The following is a 21174-nucleotide window of genomic DNA, read 5'->3' as shown; positions in this document are numbered from 1 at the left end:
CAGGACATAATTGGTTTCATTTGCAGCTACTTCTAATATCATGACATCTCTGCTGGGAATTACAACTGATGTTCAAGCTCTGTGAAGAGGATTTTCTTCTGCCCAAACAAGAAACAAGTAGCAGCAAAGACTATAATTATATCAAACTCTACCAATGCTATTTTGGAGAGAAGACCAGCAAGTGTTTGTGCATATGTGTGGGAAAGGCCCCCAGTGACTTTTAAATACAGATTCAGTGAAAGTTAACCTAAATAAATAAAGTGATCGTTGTGAACTCAGACACTGAATACAAGAGTCTGTTAGCACACAACCCCAAGTGTCCTCAAAAATATGTAGGGGTTTTTGGAAAATATGACAATTCTAAGGTGAGAAGCAAGGCAGGCAACATCTGTGCTTGCTCTTTTCCTATGGAGGTTATAAATTCTACCAAAACTTAAACACTGACTGTTTCAAAATTAGCTCATTTGCAGCATACAGCTGAAATGCATGGTGGTCAGAGGGCGGAAGTGTGAGGGAGGGAAGAGCCTCAGCACCAAGAGATGCAAGTGTGAATCTTTTACAGTGTTCATATCACTTTTGTCTTACCCTTTCTATTGCATTAGAATCCACTAATCCATGAGTAGCATGCCATTTAAGCATATAATTGCCCTGTCTTTATCTATTTTTATGTCAATTTCTAACAGAATAAGCAAGTTACTTTCAGTTTGGAAAACAATTCAAAACTACATTAAATCCAAATAGCATAAGCACAGGAGCCTAAGAAGCAGCAAATAAAAATATACATGAGTGACTAAACATTAACTATACAGTGGGATTTTCCTGTTGTATATTTTAGGACAAGACAGTTCATAAATAAAAAGTAAGTTACTACTTGGGAGATAGTGTTTTGTATTTTATGAATATCAAATCCTGGCTACAAGATTACATTTGGGAGCCAGAAAACCTGTTTAGAAAAAAATAAAGACAAGTTTAAGCAAAGACTTTTTTCCTTACATGACTTCTGGTCTGGCTGCAAGTAGGCTTGCTATCTACTACTAGCTAAGTAGTAGCCTTTACACTGGTAAGGAGTCAGTCTGCTTACAGAGAATGTGATTCTAGAAGAACTCCCTGAACGCTTCTAGCTCACCGACTTTGTACCTCAGAGAACTTCCTCAGAGCCCTCTTCTGAAGATGAAGTTTCTAAGACATCAAAGACAATCTAGAGATTCAGTGTCATATGTGGTAGTCTCACATCCTAATACCTACATTCTCTTTGCCCCCAGCTTCTCAATACTGTCCTGATTCCTTGCGTCACATCTTATGACCACCTGAACAGGCCCAAGAGAAGCAGCAGAGAACAAAGAAATCAAGAAAGACGTTAGAGTAGTACAACTTCCATGAGGATCTTCACACTCAATTTAGGGTGTCTATTCTCTTAGTTTGGATTGCATTATTAGGTGTATTTGTTACCCCGGTGTGGTTTTCCTCCTTTTTAAAATGTTGTCTCTTGCAGTTTCCATTTGCATTGCATTTAAAAGTTTTGTTGATGTGTCAATGTCCCACAAACCATCATTCATTTGCTGCTAACTGGCCCAGACCTTGCATTTAAATAAACCTGTTATTACATTCTGATTACTGTTTAGTTGGTTTTGTGGATTGTTTTATGTCAAGCCCTAGATCTGTACAAGAACTGACTAGGCTGTCTGTAACAAGAATCTGAAATGGATCTTCAGTTGGATCAATGCAAAAGCATTATTTATTTTGGACAGCACCAAGGTTAAGAAAAACAAAAGCAACTTTCTACCTGCTTTTCTTAGAAACCTTTTTGCCTAGAAAGATCTTTATCTTTCATATAAATAGCAGAACAACATTTAAGTAACATACACTAGTATTTTTCTGTTTTAAAACAATCTATATTTATGTGAAGAGATGCTCACCAACTAAAAATTTATAGATTTTGCTCCAGAAGTAATATAAACTTGTTTTCAATAATTTCTGTCACCTATTCCTAAATGTAAAGGCCAAAGGGGAAAAAAAACCTAAACCATTACATTATTTGAATGTTTCACACCAGTTCTTTTTTGACATTGCTTTGCATATTTAATTGAATATCAAAGGGAATTTTATTCACTTTAATGTGTTTGTGCATATTTAGAGTAGAGTTGTTTGGGATATGCATATATTTAAAGCAGCACCTAACTCCAGGCACCAAAACTCCCTCCCAAAGTATTTGAAGGCAGTTAAATAACAGAAAAAGTTTATTTCTCCTAGATCGTACTTCCTATTGAGGTTTCCCTGGAGTTCCTGACACATAGCTGCTTTTGTCTGACAGAAGCCAGCATCGGTATCTGAACTGCTTTGAATGATTCTTTTCAGAAATACAGCAGAGGATTTCTATGTTCATTTAGTTTGATCAATGATCACTACAACTGGTAATCTACAATTACAAGCCCACGATTTCTAATTGAGCTGCAATAGGTTTTCAGTAAGACACATATATTAAAGATTGCATTTGTACAAGAGTCACACCCACAGGAATATTGTCTTAATGATTAACTACTAAAAAACCTTGCACTTTGTAGTTGCATATTTATTTTGCTAGGCCATTTTCTACTAGATTAAATAAACATCCACCTTCAATAATCAAGAGATGTGTTTTACTCAAGTCATCTCTTCACCTTCTCTTGGATAAAATACATTGAACTTGTTAAGATACTGTAAACTGTATTTCCAGCACTTGTTTCAGGAAAAAAAGCAATGAGGAGGACTCATTTCTCATTTTCTAACAGCATCCTTTTTGAAACATTAATACTAGACACATGCACATAGCATTACAGAAATAGTCTCATTACTGTCATTTTCATTTACATTATTTGCAATTGGGGGATGTTCTTTAATAGTACTGCCGCAGTCTAGCTGTCTTTAACAATAAGGATGGAGTTTAGTTTAGCAGCAGCTCCCAAAGTGCCTATAAGTCCTCTTATTAGAAAGCTCTATAAACATTGGTCTATGCCCAGTTCTCGACAAAATTAGTGTTTGCAAATATATTGTACTTCTGCAGAACCTTTCTGCAATATCTGTATTTTCTGATATAACTTGAATCCTGACACTCTGCTGAGATTTCCTTTAAGACCTTTTGCAATTTTCACAGCATTTTTACATTCTATGTCTACTTTGCACAGTCTTTCATACAGCTGTGTCATATGCCTCTGGACTAACCTTCTTCAGCATTTCAGAAGGACCTTAACATTTAATCAGCTGAGTCAAATTTCCTGAGACAATAACAAGAGTAACTCTGTGGTACTTTTTAGCCTTATGCAAAAGTTTTTGTTTAGTCTTTCTTTCCTGGGCCTAACTAGATTTCTTCAGGCTTGTTCTCTTAGTTCTGCCAGATGTTCTCATCTGCAAAATATAACTAGCCACTCCCTCTAGTGACTTGGCTTTATCTTCCTAAGCTTCTCCTATAATATGTAGTGGGCCTTGCATTCATCAACCATAGCACATTCAAATGGTGAGAAGCCCATCGGTGCCTAGGATACTTACTTCCCTATAGACAAACTAAAAATAGCAGCCATTCATCTTAGTCTGACCCTATACTGTTAATGAATTTTCACAGCATGCATTTCAGTGTCAGATTAAATATTTCTATAAGGCTAAGGATGGTACAGAATGATTTTTGTACTTCTCTCTCAAGAGAATAGTTTCATGACCTTTAAGTTTGTACTCTAACAAGTTATAATCTCTGATATACCAACCCAAGCAAATAGTGGGACCAAGGGTACAATAACCTGAGGGCTCATTATTGTCCTTAGGAGAAAGGCTTCTAGGTATTGAGTAGCCTAGATGTTCATTGCTGAAGTAAAGGCACAGTGAACAGTTCCAGCCTTAATAACTCTGTATGTCCACAGGAAAATGAGGAAAATCTCCTGCTCCATTACTAATAATGGAATATGGGATTACTATCATATTCTGAGCTACATGTTCCCTGCTTTTGCTACCCTCTTTTGTCCCTTGAGGAACAGTAGAGACACATCTTTCCTACAGCCTCCTGAACAAGTCCTGCTGTCTGGCATCCCACCCTCTCATTTTCCCTCTCCCCCTACTTCTCCCCCAGAACATTAAGCTATTGCCTCATGGATCAGAGGGACCTGACCACAACATAAAATAGAAAAAGAAGTGCAACAGTAGTGCAACAGTCCTTAAAAAGTGATATACGAGTATTCAGAGCCAGCATCTCTTCACCTGTTTCCTCATAAGTCCTCTCACCCATAGAAGTTCAAAACACTCTTAGAAAAGCAAGCTTCTCCCCAAGCATTCCTGCAATAGCACATCTTTCCTAAAAGTCACCCTTCCTTCTTTTCCCTGTGAAATAATAAATAAACAAATTAAAAAATGGATTTATATAAGGCCCAGGCTCCTCCCACTCTCATCAGTCTCTAGGAAGGTTAATGATTAACTGGAGCCATCTATTTAGGGCCTTCTTTCCTTGTGGTTAGTTTAATTCTGTCACATATGTTCACACAAAGTCTAAATAGATCCATATCCCTCTCCAATACTTCTTAACAACTTCATATAGAAGTAATGGTTTTTGACTTGGAAACAGCTTAAAATGTAAATTGTGAAAGGGAGTTAAGGAGGCGAATATTACCAGCCTGAAGCATTCAAAACTCACAGGTCATGCCCAGAATATAGTCTTGAATTTGCATATAAAATCAAGAGGTTAGAAAAGCCAAACAAATCTAACCTCTGTTCTTTTTATTTGGCTTTTCTGATCTGAGACCAGTGTTCACATTTTCAAATTTTTTTATAACTGAGAGGAATAAAAAAAACCCAAACAAACAAAACCTTAAAAAATGGAGCACTCAGTCTCAAACAGTCATATAGTCATATGGACTCCATGAACTGATGTTTAAAAAAAAAAAAAAGCATCTTGGGACTTTCTGTAAAACTGCCATATTTTTATTTCTTTTTTGGGACTTAGAGGAGGTAAAAAAAAAGTATGAGGCAAAAGCAAATAAATGGCAGAATGGAAAGAATTTTCTCTCTGGGGAATTATTCATCCTTCATGAATACTGGATCCCCAGGGTTGATGCTCTACAGCTGTTCTGCTCACATATTAATAAAAGATTCACCATTCTTTTTTTCTTAGACAGAACTTTAAGCAGGTAAAAACGCATTAGCTTTTGTTCCACTTTCTGGCCTTCTCTGGCTAAGTAGGCTATTTATATAGTAGTGATAGTAGTAGTAGCAGTAGTAGTAGCAGTCGTTGGATAGGTCTCCTGAGGGAATACTGCCACATGTAGAGATCCATTTCCATGCATGCTTCCTGCATTATTTAGTAGTAGCCACAGGTTGTGGAAATTATTTCTTTCCTCCCCTCTCCCTCCTTTACTGACTTCCCATGATGTTTTGCATCAGGTTCACATATTTTTCCCAGCATTTCCTAGGCAGAAATCTGTCCATATGTCAACATACAGCTCACAATATGTGACCACTGATTCAAAGATATTCGAGGTACACCAAGTCTATGATGTACCATTCATATGGATTTGTGCATCCAAAGTAAGCTGGACACATTCTGGCTGCCTTTATACACAATTTCTTCCTCTTTTTTTTTTTCCCCCCTCCTGTACATATATGTATTCTTACTCTTTGTGATGATATGGTGGACCTTTCATAGTTTTTGTGAATGCCTCTTACATTTACCACTTAGTGGAGGCAGCATGGCATGCACAATGGCCACGAGGCAGTTTTAGCAAGATTTTTGTCTTTGCCTTGAAGGAGCCTCTGCTGTTGCCTCCACATGGGAAGAAATTAGGACTAGAGGCACACAACCTATCAGAGTCACAAGTTATGCCCCACATAGGACAAAGGGGTGATATTAAAGGTAGATTCTTTCTGTGCCTCTGCAGGTTCCAGTACTTAAAACTGGGAGAAAAACTCTGCAGTCTGCAGACCTAGAAAGGGCAGGAGGGGTGTGTGTGTGTGTTTCCCTTGCTAAAAAGGCTGAACCATCCTCAGCCTGGCTGCCTGTGGAACATGGACATATAGGATATTCTTAAATTATCTCATGTTTAAGCTAGCACAGAGCTTACAGAAAAACAACCAGTGTTGACTTTAAAAAGTTCCAATATTGGAAAAGTGATGGAATTATCCTGAATAAGAATTTAATGTATTATAAATTCTTCTATTTTTGGAAAGACTAGTAATGTAGTCACAGCCATAGAATAACAGTTATGAGCTCCTTACTTTTCACTGAAAAAAAATATATATAGTCTTGTAAATTATTCTTGATTCATTATAGCCATTAGATACTTCTATGAATACAAGAAGCCTTTTTATATTGATTTCCTGTTCTACCTCATTGCTTAAACAAGCATAAAATAATATATGACTGTGATTGTTCTTATTGGCCTCTAAGTATATTTTTCCTGTTAACTTAAAGAATCAATAAAGCTTAAGAACCAAATTAATCTCTGAAATAATTTAACTAAACCCTCTGGAGCTGCATGAGCAATGAATTTGGTATTTAATATGGTATGGTTTTGAAATATTTATCTTGATATAGACACCAATAAAAAAAGGTAGCAATTCAGTAAAACCTGACTCTAGAAGTCAGATACCATTTAATACAAAACATCTTGTGTTTGAGATTAATCAGACCATCTATTATGTTCCTAGTCCTGGTAGACCTTTAAAATATTGTGTGCATCAATAATCCAAACTTATTTAAAAGTGAAACTGAAAGGATAATTATTTCCTATGCAGTTAGCAATTTCTGTGTATCATGCAATAAATATCAGGTTATAGCTAAGAAAAATTAAAAATTCTCTGCAAGCATACCTTCTTCTCCTTCTTAAAATCCTTCTTTCACCTTCTTTTAATTGTGATGAAAGAATAAAAGTGTGATAAATACTTCTGTACATTATTTTATTAGTCTTCTTAGAAAATATAGCTTTCAACTGTACCCTGGAGAAGACAAAGAAAAAAATAATTTCAGTAGATCACTTCAGCTCTCCAGATTATGATGTTCTTCAAAACACATCACGATTTCTATTAAAGTATATGAGCCGTTTTACTAAGGAGCTTACCTTTCCAACTCTCTTGATTACCTCTCTGCTTACTTATTTCATTCCATTTTAAAATTGGATCACATCAAAAGCATAAAGAAAAGAGATTATTTATCTTTTTTTGCAGGAAAAGAGAAAACAATTGGTACATTTTAACTTAGAACACTGCATGAAACTGTACCTCAGAAAGCTGAACATATCATCAGGATGTCTCCTCTACTAAAGTTAAAACCTGCTAAACTTTTCTGCCTTTGCATTTGCCCAGATGTCAGAGTCCAATGCTCTCTGACTAGGTTCTTTTAGATATTCCACGCGTGGAGGGTGTAATGTTTAATATCAAATTTACTTATTTGAAGACAGTTGATGTTACACAGGATTTCTGATTTAGCAGAGTGATACAAAATATACTGCATAATACAATACAAATGTAAGCTACACTTAGCAAAACATAGCAATTGCAATACACAGTTCAAGCATAATACCAATGTGATCTCCATTACCAGTCTATAATATGCTCACTGTCACAATGCTGGGCATCCCCAGTTGCCAGAAAAGAACGCGTGGGTTGAAGCCAGCTCAAGCCCATTGCTCTCTTCAAAATTCTTTTGTTAGTTGTTCAGTTTTTATACTCTATGTTGGGCTGAGCCATGTATTCACTCCCCCCATGCTGGTCTGGCTAACTCAGGGAGACATTCACACTCTTTTAATGAACTCAGGGAGAAACATTTACAGTTGATCCACTCAACTGACATAGCTGTTTATCTAAAACAAAAGCCACCCTCCGGTCCCCTTAGTGTTGAGCTAAAGTCAGCTTTCTTTGCAACAGCTGTGGTCAGTCACACCCTGCCTTATTCTCTGAGCTTCATGGGCACATCATGTCCTCTGGACATCGTGTCCCATGTCCTCTGAGCTTTCTTCCATTTCAGGGGATTTTTGGTCAGTAACAGCGGATGAGCTAAGAATGCTGAATACCCCACATTACATTCCCTTCATAGAACAGGTAGATCTCTTTTTTTTCTGTTAGCTCCACAAAATGCCAGGATCCATTTCTTGGCCCTGTGTGCCCCTCTTCTCCCTGTTTGTGTTGATCAAGGTCAATGCATAGGCCCTTGACTGTCCTTCCTCTGTGTGCAGTCTTGTACAAGTTCTCTGTCCTCTCCATGCTCACACCTTAATAGCTGACACATCCCCCTGATGTAAAGAACATGACTGTAATCTGCATAGTTTCTGCCACGGACCTTTAAATTACTATTCTAATGAAACCTGAAGGAGTTTGGTTTTTTTTTCTTTTTTTTTTTAAATACTATAAAGGGACTAGAATTTCAGAGCTTTCATGAGGTCAGAAGCATGTGTAATGTTCTGCCAAATTAGTTCCAAGACTTGCCAACTCACATGATTGATCTTTAAAATGATGTCTTTCTGATTATTATCTCGTATTTCTCTATTTCCGTTAGATATTGATAAGATCTTCAATTACTGCTGACTCAGGAAATCAATGCTATGTACCTCATGAAGACTTATAGAGGGCATAATGTGTACTTTCTGAGAGACTGCATGTCACAGGACTAGAAACTTCTGTTTCTGTTCTGTTTTATATAGACTAACGGGCATTGCAAAATACAGAATTTTACAGTTGTCATTTTAATTTGATTTTTAGCTCTGGAATCCCAAAAGATTTTGACCATTAATATGATTCCCGATTTCTTGTTTTAGTTGTTAAATTTTGTTATTGATCACTAACTGGATACACCAAGCCTCAAACCACCAAAATTAGTGCAGCAGACAGAAAACATTAAGATAATGATAATGACAGTAAACTAGTTTTTAGAGAGAATTTCACAAAAGAGCTAAGAGAATCCAGACACGTCTGACATTGAATACAATGTCAAAACAGAAAACCTTTCTAATTTCATGTCTGCTTTTAAATTGCAAAGGAGAGCTTCCAAATTGTCTGTCCAAAAGATGTCCAAGTGATTCTTTTGGCCTTTTACCCTTGTAAGGCATGAATTTCAAGTATGAGAAAAGCTTTGTATCTGAAATTTTCCTTATTATGCCCCTCTTCCTTCCTACAGGCCCTTCAAGAGTCTCAGCCCTGCAGATGGTTCCTATTAAATACTAACTGTGGTATCATTAACATTTTCCAGTCAAACAGTCCAAAGACAAACATCATCCTTTAATTGCTTTTTAAAAACCTTAATCAAATTGCTCTATGTAACTGGGTGAGGGATTGTTTATTCCTTTTGATGGTATCCTCCATGCAGTAGATGTAAACAATGTATACTGAAATGGTGCTGGCTTACTGCAGTTTTCTAGTCATGATACTAATGCAGGAAATTTCTGAATTACTTTATCCGCTGGGAGAGGGGGAAATTCCATAGGCTAACCTGGTTTATACTATTCCTTTTAAAACTCAAAAACAACACTTCAAAGATTAATGGATCTAATAAAAACATTGCAATCCCACAGCTTCTGTACGTTAATATGACAAAGATTGTTTTTATTCTAAAAAGAGAAGACAGAAAATACACATTGAAAATTAGTTAGATAATTCAGTACTTGCCCACTAATACAAAATTCAGTCAATCTGAATCACAGAACTTTTATTATCATGACAGATGTTATGTTATTTTTTATTTAGGTAACACTGTAAATCAAAACAGTGCCTACAAATTCATTAAAGAAAAGCCCTCTGCTAAGCAGCTGACAATATAATTTGGATTGATGTTTAGGAAACAGCACATGGTTAAAGGAAAATAATAGAATGGAACTCAATAGTGGAAAATTCCTAACAAGAAAGTATTTTGAAGGAAAGAGGAATTTAAAGTGACAGGAAAGAGAGCATATCTATACCATATGGAACAGAACATCTATACCATATTATATAGTATCTGAAGAGTAATTGAACTCCAAGATTTAAAGTGTTTCTGATAAAAACCAAATCTTCTGACTGCTTTGAGAGCAATGTGAACAATCAAATTAAAATAGAGAAAATCACAAACTACAGGGATCTGAGATCTGATGTTGAACCAAACAAAACTGGAATTTAAGTGGTAAAGGGCAGTACTGGACAAGAACAACAAGGCTGGGAGCAGGGAGGTAAGAGCATAGATAAAAACGAAGCGAGAGGAGAAAGAATAGAGGAATAGAGGTGAAGAGAAAACATGCTATTTTTAATAGGACTTGAAAATAAATTATATATTGTAACAGTAAGAACTGAACCCTTCATCTGCTATTGAACTACTCACACTTGGATGAATCTCCACTGCCTTTCCATTCTCTGTCCATATGTTACATATTCTGTGATCCAAAGTTATATGTGGGTATGCAGTTATGCCTGCTTTACCCCTGGAATTTCTTTTATACTGAAAGAGTTTGTTTAGACTGGCTTTCTGCTCAGTCTTGGAGCAGAGCAAGGCAACTTGAATATCAGTTTGATCTGGCATGTCTTTTGAGAGAATCAACAGAGCACTCAGTAAAGTGGCAGATATATTATGTTTGTGTACATGCAGGTAGCAAAGCAGCTAATGAATTACACACCCCCACACCCACACACCCACCCCTGCCCTTCTGCTGCCACCACAAAAGCAGAAGTTCAGGTAAGGTAAGCGAGGGCAACTGGCTGTGCTGACATCATTAAGGGAAAAAGCAGTCATCTTCTGGCAGAGAGCCAAAGAACTTGGAAGAGGAAAGGGATTAAAAACCCATATACGTGCTCAGCTTGAGTGGTTTGACTGGCCTATAAGCAGAACAACTGGCTCATCCCCTAAGATGAGAGGACAAGACAGACAGCAAAGCAGCCAAAAGGTTGATCAGCATTTCAGAGGAGGGGGGTGAAGGATCAGTGTAATGATTTGGCATTGCTAGGTTAACAGTTGGACTTGATGATCTTAAAGGTCTTTTCCAACCTAAACAATTTATGATTCTATGATTCTATGGTCTAGCTGGTTGCACAGCTTGGTCAAGGCATGAGATGACAGGAATCAGAGTGATCCACTCCAGTCAACATAGATAAAGTACATACTGGATGAAAATGATGATAAGCAAGGACTTTCTACCTTGGTCTTGTGGGTTAACCCCAGTGGGCAGCTAAGCACCACACTGCTGCTCGCTTACTCCCCCACTCAGTGGGATGAGGGAGAGAATCAAAAGGGTAAAAGTGAGAAAACTCGTGGGTTGAGATAAAGACAGTTTAATAGGTAAAGCAAAAGCTGTGCATGCAAGCAAAGCAAAATAAGGCATTCATTCACTACTTTCCATCGGCAGGCAGGTGTGTAGCCATCTCCAGGAAAGCAGGGCTCCATCACACATAACAGTTACTTGGTAAGACAAGTGACATCACCCCGAACGTTCCCCCTTCCTCCTCTTTTGCCCAGCTTTTATTGCTGAGCATGACATCATACGGTATGGAATATCCCTTTGGTCATTTGGGGTCAGCTGTCCCCAGCTGACTTCTTGTGCACTCCCAGCCTACTCGCTGGCAGGGCAGTGTGAGAAGCAGAAAAGGCCTTGATGCTGTGTAAGCACTGTTCAGCAATAACTAAACCATCCCTGTGTTAACAACACTGTTTTCAGCACAAATCCAAAACATAGCCCCATACTAGCTACTGTGAATAAAATTAACTCTGTCCCAGCCAAAATCAGTACTTTTGGTTTTGCCCTTAATCCAACAGGAAAATATTTTGATTTTGTTGCTGACTTTGGGGCCTCTTCTTCAGCATACAGGTGTCCCAAGAAATCTGATTGGAAGTCAGACCCAGGAATCCTGATTGCCCATTGCAGCTCTCTCTTGGGTTTGTTCTGTAGTTGGGGGCATTTGCTTCTACCTCTCTCTCTCCATGTCTTCACACCAGAAAAATGTGAAGGATAATATTCATCTCTCTTGCAGGTGTTTGCTGATGTTTACTTCAGTAACACTTTTTAAAAATGCAAAGGGATCTGAAAACACTACACATCATTGTTAACTCTGTTGTTTTACATTACAAAGCCTCATGTCTACAACCATTATATTCAGTGTACAGAGGGCGAGTTTAGAGTGTAATTAATTTCATAAAACCAGCAGTGCAAACATTTCCAAGCAATATACAGAACAAAAAAATTAAGGTTGGCCTATACATTCCTTGGAACTGGTCCCTAAAGTCCTTCAAATGCCTTTGTATGTATATCTACATACATACATACATATATGTATAGGCAGACATACACACACAAGGGAAAGAGAGCAAGACTATATATTATGCGTATATTATGTACCTAATAATGTTAGGTAATGTTACTAAAGCAACATTAGTTGCAAGGGACAACAAGGGACCATTCTTAAATCCTCTGGTTTGTATATGAAAGTATTGTGAATGGGAGAAAGAGGAGGAGGAAAACACAATTCGACAGCAATCTGACCTCAGTTTGCACTGAACATGGCTAATGGTTGCCTTCAGTGTGCTTATGTTCAGGAGGACAGGGATGGACTAAGTCAAGGCAAAATGCATCTCTCAATGTATTTATACTCCTTACAATTTGTAGAGTGTTTAAACATTACACTGAGATAGGAGCATCTCAGTGTAATGTTTAATGTTACTCTGTGGGGCAGAGGGAGTGAATGCCAAGTGTGCTCATGTGGCCACTGTTGCTATGATACAGGTTTCAAGTATTTCTCCTTTTTTTCCATTTCTTTTTCCTCTCTCCCACTCTCTGCTTCCCCCCTTCCCCCCACCTCCTCTTTTTTACCTATTGCTCCGGCTGAGTGGAGGAGCTGGAGAAAAGCAGTGCTGATGAGGGGCTGGTTGGACTCACTTTACAGGGGACAGCTTTGCATGTTGATCAGATGCCCCATATGCTAATGAGGCATATGAATACCCAAGGTTCACATCTCATTGCCATGGCAAAGCAGATTTCTTCATATGAACTGGGTGCATTCGTGTCAAGGAAAGGGCTTTTGATTTTAATATACCCTAAATGAACTTTCTCCCCAACACCAGAATGGGTGTCTCAGAAAGTAGTTCCCCAGGCTGTTCTCAGTGTAACTATCTACAATTCATCAGATACCTTAATCTGCAAGTTTTTCAGAATGTTGTTTTGGTTACAGGTTCTTCACTGCTGTTCATCTGCTGTTATTGCACAAAACCTGCCAAAAGCCACCTTTTATAGATAAAAAAGAATCTGGATTAGTTTCCAGACATTCTGTAAAGAAGTTATACAACACATGAGCTCCAAAAAGCAGGTTTTGTTTCCATGGCTGTTTCTGTACAGGCATTTGTCTACTTTTATCCACATATGATTTGTTTTACTGAAGAAAAAAAAATCAAACAATTCAAATGCACATTTCAAATGAGTGGGTTTAACAGTCAGGAATAGATGCTTTGTTTTACACAGGGCTTCTAGTGGTTCAGTGTGGCTGAACACTTCCCTTTTCTATTGCTTAACATGAAGAGTAATCTGAAAGAGAAATAAGCAGGTTTAGCAACTGTCATTTAATTTGGCATTTCTTTTTTAATTATCCCTATATTTCTAAATGAAGTTGTTGAACCTGTATAGTTGCTATTCAAGTCAATATGCTCATCTGCTAATTTAAATGGTAATGTTAATGTGAATAGGCTAATATCTCAAACCCACACTGTTCAGTAATCTGCAACATCCAATACTTTTATCTCCTCTTCTCTCCTTAGCACTGCAGTGATAACACCAATCATTGCCAATCAGATATGAATATAGTAGGTGCTTGGAAGAGAGGCTACACTGGAAAGAATGTTGTGGTCACTATCCTGGATGATGGCATTGAAAGAAACCATCCAGACTTGATGCAAAATTATGTGAGTCTCTGCAGTATTCCAGATTTGCTGCTTTATTATTACCCTGCAATTAATTTGCTGCTCATAGAAAGACAATCATGTTCAAGTTACTGAAGGAAGAGGGAGGAGGGAGGGAGGAGGGAGGGAGAAGGGTTCATATTCCTCAAATAGTAACACCAATAGGAGGAAAACATTCTTCCAGGAGGAAAACAGACAGCTTTTGGTAATCTGTATTCTTTCAGTTAAAACTATATGCAGTCTTAATGTCTTTAATATATCTGGATGCCTCTCATAATTGAGTCCATTACTGAAGGGTTGGAAACAATTGTGTGATGTTCTTTCTCTTCTCTGTGATTATTTTACTTAATATCCTCACATCCTGAACACTCTGAGAAGTTAGGAATGGAATATACTGCTTTTGAGTTAATGCATGCAGCTGAAGTCCGTTTTTGGTCAATATGTTTAGCTAGCAAGACAGCAGCTCTTCTCTGTAACTGTAATTTTAGGCATATCCTCCTATGAATTATTTTTTAATTTTATTTTTAATGTTTATTTTTATTTTCTGTCTTATTGCTGGAAATATTATAAAAGACATGACTTGTGAGTCACTCAGTTAAAAATAGGTGTAGAATATTTTGAGGTCTTTCTAGTAAATCTCTGTTAACTACAGTGAGCCCCCTCCCGATTTGTAATAGGAGGAGAACTGTATCCTTTGTTTACTGTGTCCTGTTTCATGCAGCCTCAGAAGGTTTTTGTTTGGTTGTGGTTCATCACATTTAAATGATTGATTTAATATACCTTAGAAGGATTGTGTAATGTGAGGAGAAGCTGCTTCTCTAGTGGGTGATTTCTTGGTTTGGTGCCACACTTTGAAGCTGTTTAGAATGTTAGAGTTGAGCTTTGCTGGGGTGATTATTCCCATGGTTCAGGAATAGGCATCACCTGAAAGCACATGACCTTAAGGACCTTATTATTTTTCTGAAATTAAATGTGCAAGCTGTGCATTCACACGAGGTAAGAAAACAAACAAATATATTTGGACTGAGTCAGATGATTGGTGAAGATAACACATACAAGGCATGTGTATACCTTCAGGCCCATTACAGACATAGATCTTGTAAAAGGGCCTCGAACACAGGCTTTGCGCCATTCAAGAGATGAAGCTGACAATACCAACATTAACAACCCATCAAAAGATACAATGGTGTCTACAGTTCTAAAGCCATTTATTTAAAATTAGTCACACTTATATCTGTATCCTTCCCCATTGCATGTGGAACTCAGCTTTGAAATACATTACTGCGTAAGCACAAATGACAGGATATTGACCTATTTATCAGTGTATGCTTAGTTTGATCCTAATGCATGACACATCTTTCATTTTAAACTCTGGAGTCATTTAAACAAACCAAATATAATTTTACCTCCTCATTGAATGACACAGGTGTCACTTCATCCCAGTACTGTCCTTCCACTGAATTCAAAGTAGCTATTTATTCCCTTACCACCTTCTCTCTCCTTTTCCTCACGCCAACAAGGAATTCCCCCAGGGCAGTTCACATTGCTTGCTTGATGCCTTCTATATGCCAGATTATTGCTGGTGTGGCTGCAAACAGGAATATTTGAGGTAGATGTGGTAACTGGCTTTGAACAAAGAAGAGATTAAAAAGAACTGCTTTCCATGTCAACACACCACATGCTACCACATTAATTAACAGGAACCCTACAAACCCGCAGTTATTTGCTCTATAAGCTATTTTCAGCTCTAAGAATCTCAGTAAATGTAAAATATGGAACAAAAATATGCAGATATTTTGCATATATTTGAACCCTCCCATCCAATTAAGGGATGTTTAGAGACACACTTTTTTCCAAATGGAAATGTACTTTATGTTTTATTTCAAACTGTATTTTAAGAAAAATATTATTAGGATAGTGATATTATTCTTTTTCCTTGAAACAATGACTGAAATTTCAGTCATAATCTTGCAGATAATTTCTTGAATCTTGAAACATTTTGCAAAATCCTTATTTTAAGAATGAACACTTAATTTCTGAAAGTTTCTTAGAAGGAATATAGTGTTTTGGTTTAATGAAACACCTCTTTCTACTTCCTCACAGACATTGGAACTATGCTTTTTCAGGGCATTTATTATCCTACTCCCCTTTAAAAAATAAAATAAAATAAAATAAAATAAAATAAAATAAAATAAAATAAAATAAAATAAAATAAAATAAAATAAAATAAAATAAGTAAATCCTATAATTATTAAATATATAATCCTTTCCTAAAACATGCAATCATCATAAAACCACAGGAATGTTAGTTAGCCTAATTGCTTTCTTGTAGAAACCTGCTGAAGAATGTATAGGCCACATGAGTCAATGGCTGATTAATGAGAAACTGGTTTTCTTTCTCCTGTTGGCTACAGGATTCACAGGCCAGTTTTGATGTCAATGGAAATGATTTTGACCCTATGCCTCGGTATGATGCCAGCAACGAGAACAAGTAAGGCACTATGACATTCATGACATTTTCAATTTAGTTCATCAAGTAGAATGCACCAATTCTGCTATGAATCTTGAATCTTCATAAAGTGGCGGGATTTGCATTTAAATCTCTGCGAAATATGTATTTATGTTACTCCCATGCACATTGCATGGTACTTACACTTTGAATGCATTTGGACTCATCTGAAAATACATAAAAATTAGTTTGAGAGTTCTGGGTGTGTGAAATGAGCTATTTTTAATCCCTTTGGGATGCAGTAAAGGATGACTCTTACGTTTTTTTTGATATCTCTGAGTTATTGGTGTTTGTTATGTGTGAGAACTGACTTAGCTTCTGACTCTATTGAACTTTATAGATTTTGTGCTTTGAAGAAATACACAAGTTAATGGAGATTTTACTCTCTAGCCATTTATTTTAAACTAACGGAGATTTTACATGCAGAGGTTTGCTAGACACTGTATAAAAACCAGAACTAGAAATTCTTTCTGATTATAATGTCTGTGGCTGATGACTGGTTAGATATATCTGTATGAGTGATATATTACTCTTTCAGAGCACAGCTTCCTGGTATTTGTCATTCCAACTCTGCTCTTCTTTGGATGTGCTATGGTGAAGGCTGGGGGAAATGCTGGGAGGGACACCTTCCCTCAGGAAACAGGCTGCCTCTCTGTCCCATTGGGTATTTGAGGGCAGTTTTTTGTCAGTTACCATTTTCAAAATAGGTACTTGGCATAAAGAAATTCCTTTCTGTGGAACTGCATGTATTAGAGGAAGGTGAATCCTACTAGTTGTCAACATGCTGTCTGTACATTTTGTTTTGTTGAGGTTTTGGGGAGAAAGCAAGGCTGTGATTACATGGTTAGAACAAAAGGGTTGCTCCACTCCTTACCTTGTGGTTGCTCATTCCTCCTCCCTTTCCCTAGCCTTTGTGCAATTATCCAGAGTAAAGAAGTAATCTAACTGAAAACTGTGCTACCAACAGCAGCAACAACAAAATTCTTTTTCAGTCAGGTACCTCATTCAGCTCAGCTTGTGGTCAGAGGAGAGCTTGATAGGCAGAAGAGAGGTGGGGAAAATGAAGCATGGCTTGAACCTGTCGGTGGCGGTGCCAACTTCAGAGAAATAAGGTGACTGTATGACAATGCCCCGGATGCCTAAAATGGTCATCCAAAAAACTCAGCATGATGGACAGGCAGTTGCCAGCAGTAGTTGTCAAGGGGTTTTGAGAAAAGATGTGACAGTCAGCCCTGGCCCTCTCTGACTACTTCTCAGCTGAGCTGCCAGCTTGCATCAAGCTCATCCTTCTCTCCTGCTGCCCCCACTCTCCACTTTGGAAAAACATCCTGGCTCATCTGTGTGAAGACACTCCTGTCCTTGGAGTTGGGACATGGCCAGGGAACACTCGGAGGCCTTCCAATTTAAGTGCAAATTCAGGGATTCACCTCTACTGCGCTGTGAGGAGTCACGTATCTCCAGCTGTGAATGATGGCTGAATTTTTGTCTTTAACTGGGTACTGAAGCCATCACTTTCTCACAAAGCATGTCCATGTTGTTTTCCATTTTATTGCTAGTTAGAGATTGATATAGGATATAAAACTGGACAGGTTAATTTCGCTCCTAGGGCTGGGGGATTCGAATTTTCCTACTCTACCTCCCAGGTAAATACTCTCATTACCCAGTTCCCAAGGTCCTGAGGTGAGATGCAGTGGAGGGGAGGGCAGATGCTGAGCTGTACTGAGCCTCCTCAGTGTTGTCAGGAGGTAGGGCGTCAGTCTAGAGCCAACTTTTGGACACACAGATAACTTGGAGCATGCTTTCAGTATAAGATTACTTGGCAGCCTAACCTCTGCATAGAGGCTCAGTATTTCTGATTTGCAGATATACTGAGCCTGGTAAGCAGCACCTCAGTGCCTTCAACTTTTGGGGTTGTAGCCCCTCCTTCCCTAATTCCCACTAGACTCAACAAGAATTAAATGACTGCATAAGCATTGAAAAGCCTTACTAGCAGCCTGTCTATCTTTTTGTGTGTCCAATATATCATCAGAAATCAGAACAGAACAGAATAAAATAGAATATTTTCAGTTGGAAGGGACCTACAATGATCATCTAGTGCAACTGCCTGAAACACTTCAGGGCTGACCAAAAGTTAAAGCATGTTGTTAAGGGCATTGTCCAAACGCCTCTTAAACACTGACAGGCATGGGGCATCGACCACCTCTCTAGGAAGCCTGATCCAGTGTTTGACCACCCTCTCGGTAAAGAAATGCTTCCTAATGTCAAGTCTGAACCTCCCCTGACACAGCTTTGAACCATTCCCATGTGTCCTGTCACAGGATACAAGGGAGAAAAGATCAGCACCTCCCTCTCCACTTCCCTCCTCAGGCAGCTGTAGAGAGCAATGAGGTCACACCTCAGCCTCCTTCTCTCCAAACTAGACAACCCCAGAGTCCTCAGCTGCTCCTCATAGGACATGCCTTCCAGCCCTTTCACCAGCTTTGTTGCCCTCCTCTGGACACATTCAAGGAACTTAACATCCTTCTTAAATTGTGGGGCCCAGAACTGCACACAGTACTCAAGGTGAGGCTGCAACAATGCTAAATACAGTGGGATAATCACCTCTTTTGACCAGCTGGTTATGCTGCGTTTGATGCACCCCAGAATGTGGTTTGCCCTCTTGGCTGCCAGGGCACACTGCTGGCTCATATTGAGCCTGCTGTCAACCAGAACCCCAGATCCCTTTCTGCAGGGCTGCTCTCCAGCCACTCCTCTCCCAATCTATACTTGTGTCCGGCATTACTCCATCCCAGGTGCAGAATCTGGCATTTGTTCTTGTTAAATTTCATGCCATTGATAATTTCCCAATGCTCCAATCTATCTAGATCTCTCTGCAAGGCCTCTTGTCCCTCGAGACAGTCAACAGCACCTGCCAGTTTAGTATCATTGGCAAACTTGCTAAGGGTGCATTCAACTCCTGCATCCAGATCAGTGATAAAAATATTGAACAGAACTGGCCCTAGCCTTGAGCCATGAGGAACACTGCTGGTGCCTGGTTGCCAGCCAGATGTAGCCCCATTCACTACAACCCTTTGAGCCCTGCCCTTCAGCCAGTTCTTCACCCAGCACACTGTGTACCTTCTCATCTCACAGTTGGACAACTTGCCCAGAAGGATGCTGTGAGGGACAGTATCAAAAGCCTTACTAAAATCCAGAAAAACTACATCCACCGCCTTCCCTTCATCCACTAGGTGGGTGACCTTATCGTAGAAGGATATCAAATTAGTTTAGGCAGGACTTTCCCTTTGTGAACTCATGTTGACTGTGCCTGATGATTGCATTGTCCTTTAAATGCCTTTCAGTAGCACCCAGCATGATCTTCTCCATAATTTTTCCAGGTACTGAGGTTAGACTAACAGGTCTGTAGTTTCCTGGGTCTTCCCTCACACCCTTCTTGTAAATTGGAATAACGTTGGCTAGCTTCCAGGCAGCAGGGACCTCCCCAGACTCCCAAGACCTTTGGTAGATGATCGAGAGGGCTCCTGCCGTAACATCCACTAGCTCCTTCAGTACTCTGGGATGAATCCCATCAGGCGCCATGGACTTGTGAACATTCAGCTGATCCAACTGGTCCCTTACAATTTCAGAGTCCACAAATGGAAAGTCACTGTTCCCACACTCGTGGTCCTCTGACTCAGGGATTTCTGATTATCCAGTATATGTGATCATTTGGCACTAGATATCTCAAGTTGTGCCTGAAAGTTGAGGTAACCACAACAATTTTGAAAGCCATACTTTAAAAAGTAAGACTTTGTAATGTGCAAGATCAATTGATTCCTGCTTCCTGCTATAGCAACTGGACAACATTGCATAATGGCAACTTGTATCTTCTAGTAAAGGTGGAATGTACAAATGCACTATTGTTTCATGAAATGATCTAGCTTATCCTGCCTCACTTTATAAACCATATTTAAGGAGTAGAATGATAGAAAATAAAAAGAAATGCTGTAAAAATAAGCAGGTAAAAATAACCCAGAGAGGTTGTAGATGCCCCATCCCTGGAAACATTCAAGGTCAGGTTGGACTTTGCTCTGAGCAACCTGATCTAGTTGAAGATGTCCCTGCTCATTGCAGGGGGGTTGGACTAGATGACCTTTAAAGGTCCCTTCCAACCCAAGCCGTTCTATGATGCTATGATTCTATGATAGGTGTTTCTGTGCAGCTTTACACACAGCTATGAAACATCAGGGCACTGCATCTCTTTGCTAGCATTTTACTTTTAATTAGTAGTTGTGGTGGGTTGACCTTGGCTGGCTGCTACGTGCCCGCCAAGCTGCTCTATCACTGCCCTCCTCAGCAGGAGAGGGGGAGAAAATAAGATGAAAAAGAAATTGTGGGTCAAGATAAAGACAGTTTAATAAAGAAAAAGCAAAGGTTGCATGTGGAAGCAAAGGAGAACAAAAGATTTATTCTCTGCTTCCCATCAGCAGGCGATGTCCAGCCACTTCCTGGGAAGTAGGGTCTCAGTAGGGTCTCAGTACGTGTAGCGGTTGTTCCGGAAGGCAAACGCCATAATAACGAATGCCCCCCCCCCCCCCCCCCCCTTAGCTTTTAGTGCTGAGCAGACCTCAAATGGTATAAATGGTATGGAGTATCCCTTTGGTCACTTTGGGTCAACTGTCCAGGCTATGTCCCCTCCCAAGATCTTGCCCACCTCCAGCCTATTGGACTTTGAAGGGTGAGTGGTGAAATTGGAGAGACAGTCTTGATGCTGTGTGAGCACTGCTCAGTAGTTATCAACCCCTTTCTAGCTAAAAATACAAAGCACAGCACTATG

The 21174-nt window shown here is 38.9% G+C and overlaps 1 protein-coding gene across 6 annotated transcripts in view; it reads left to right on the top strand.

The window, feature by feature from the left end:
- Positions 1–21174, top strand: part of LOC104012734 (proprotein convertase subtilisin/kexin type 5) — a 206167-nt gene that overhangs the window by 51779 nt on the left and 133214 nt on the right. For 5 of the 6 annotated variants that reach the window (XM_087760255.1, XM_087760254.1, XM_087760257.1 and 2 more), the window contains exons 4-5: positions 13709–13852; positions 16264–16340. In XM_087760255.1, the coding sequence (XP_087616381.1) occupies positions 13709–13852; positions 16264–16340 (221 nt within the window). The remainder of the gene's footprint in view (positions 1–13708; positions 13853–16263; positions 16341–21174) is intronic. The other variant, XM_087760253.1, reaches the window with a different exon arrangement.

Source organism: Nipponia nippon, unplaced genomic scaffold (genome assembly GCF_047370975.1).
Source record: "Nipponia nippon isolate SJK-2023a ecotype South Korea unplaced genomic scaffold, ASM4737097v1 scaffold_22, whole genome shotgun sequence".
NCBI classification, from domain to species: Eukaryota; Metazoa; Chordata; class Aves; order Pelecaniformes; family Threskiornithidae; genus Nipponia; species Nipponia nippon.
This window is presented reverse-complemented; position numbering and strand designations above follow the sequence as displayed.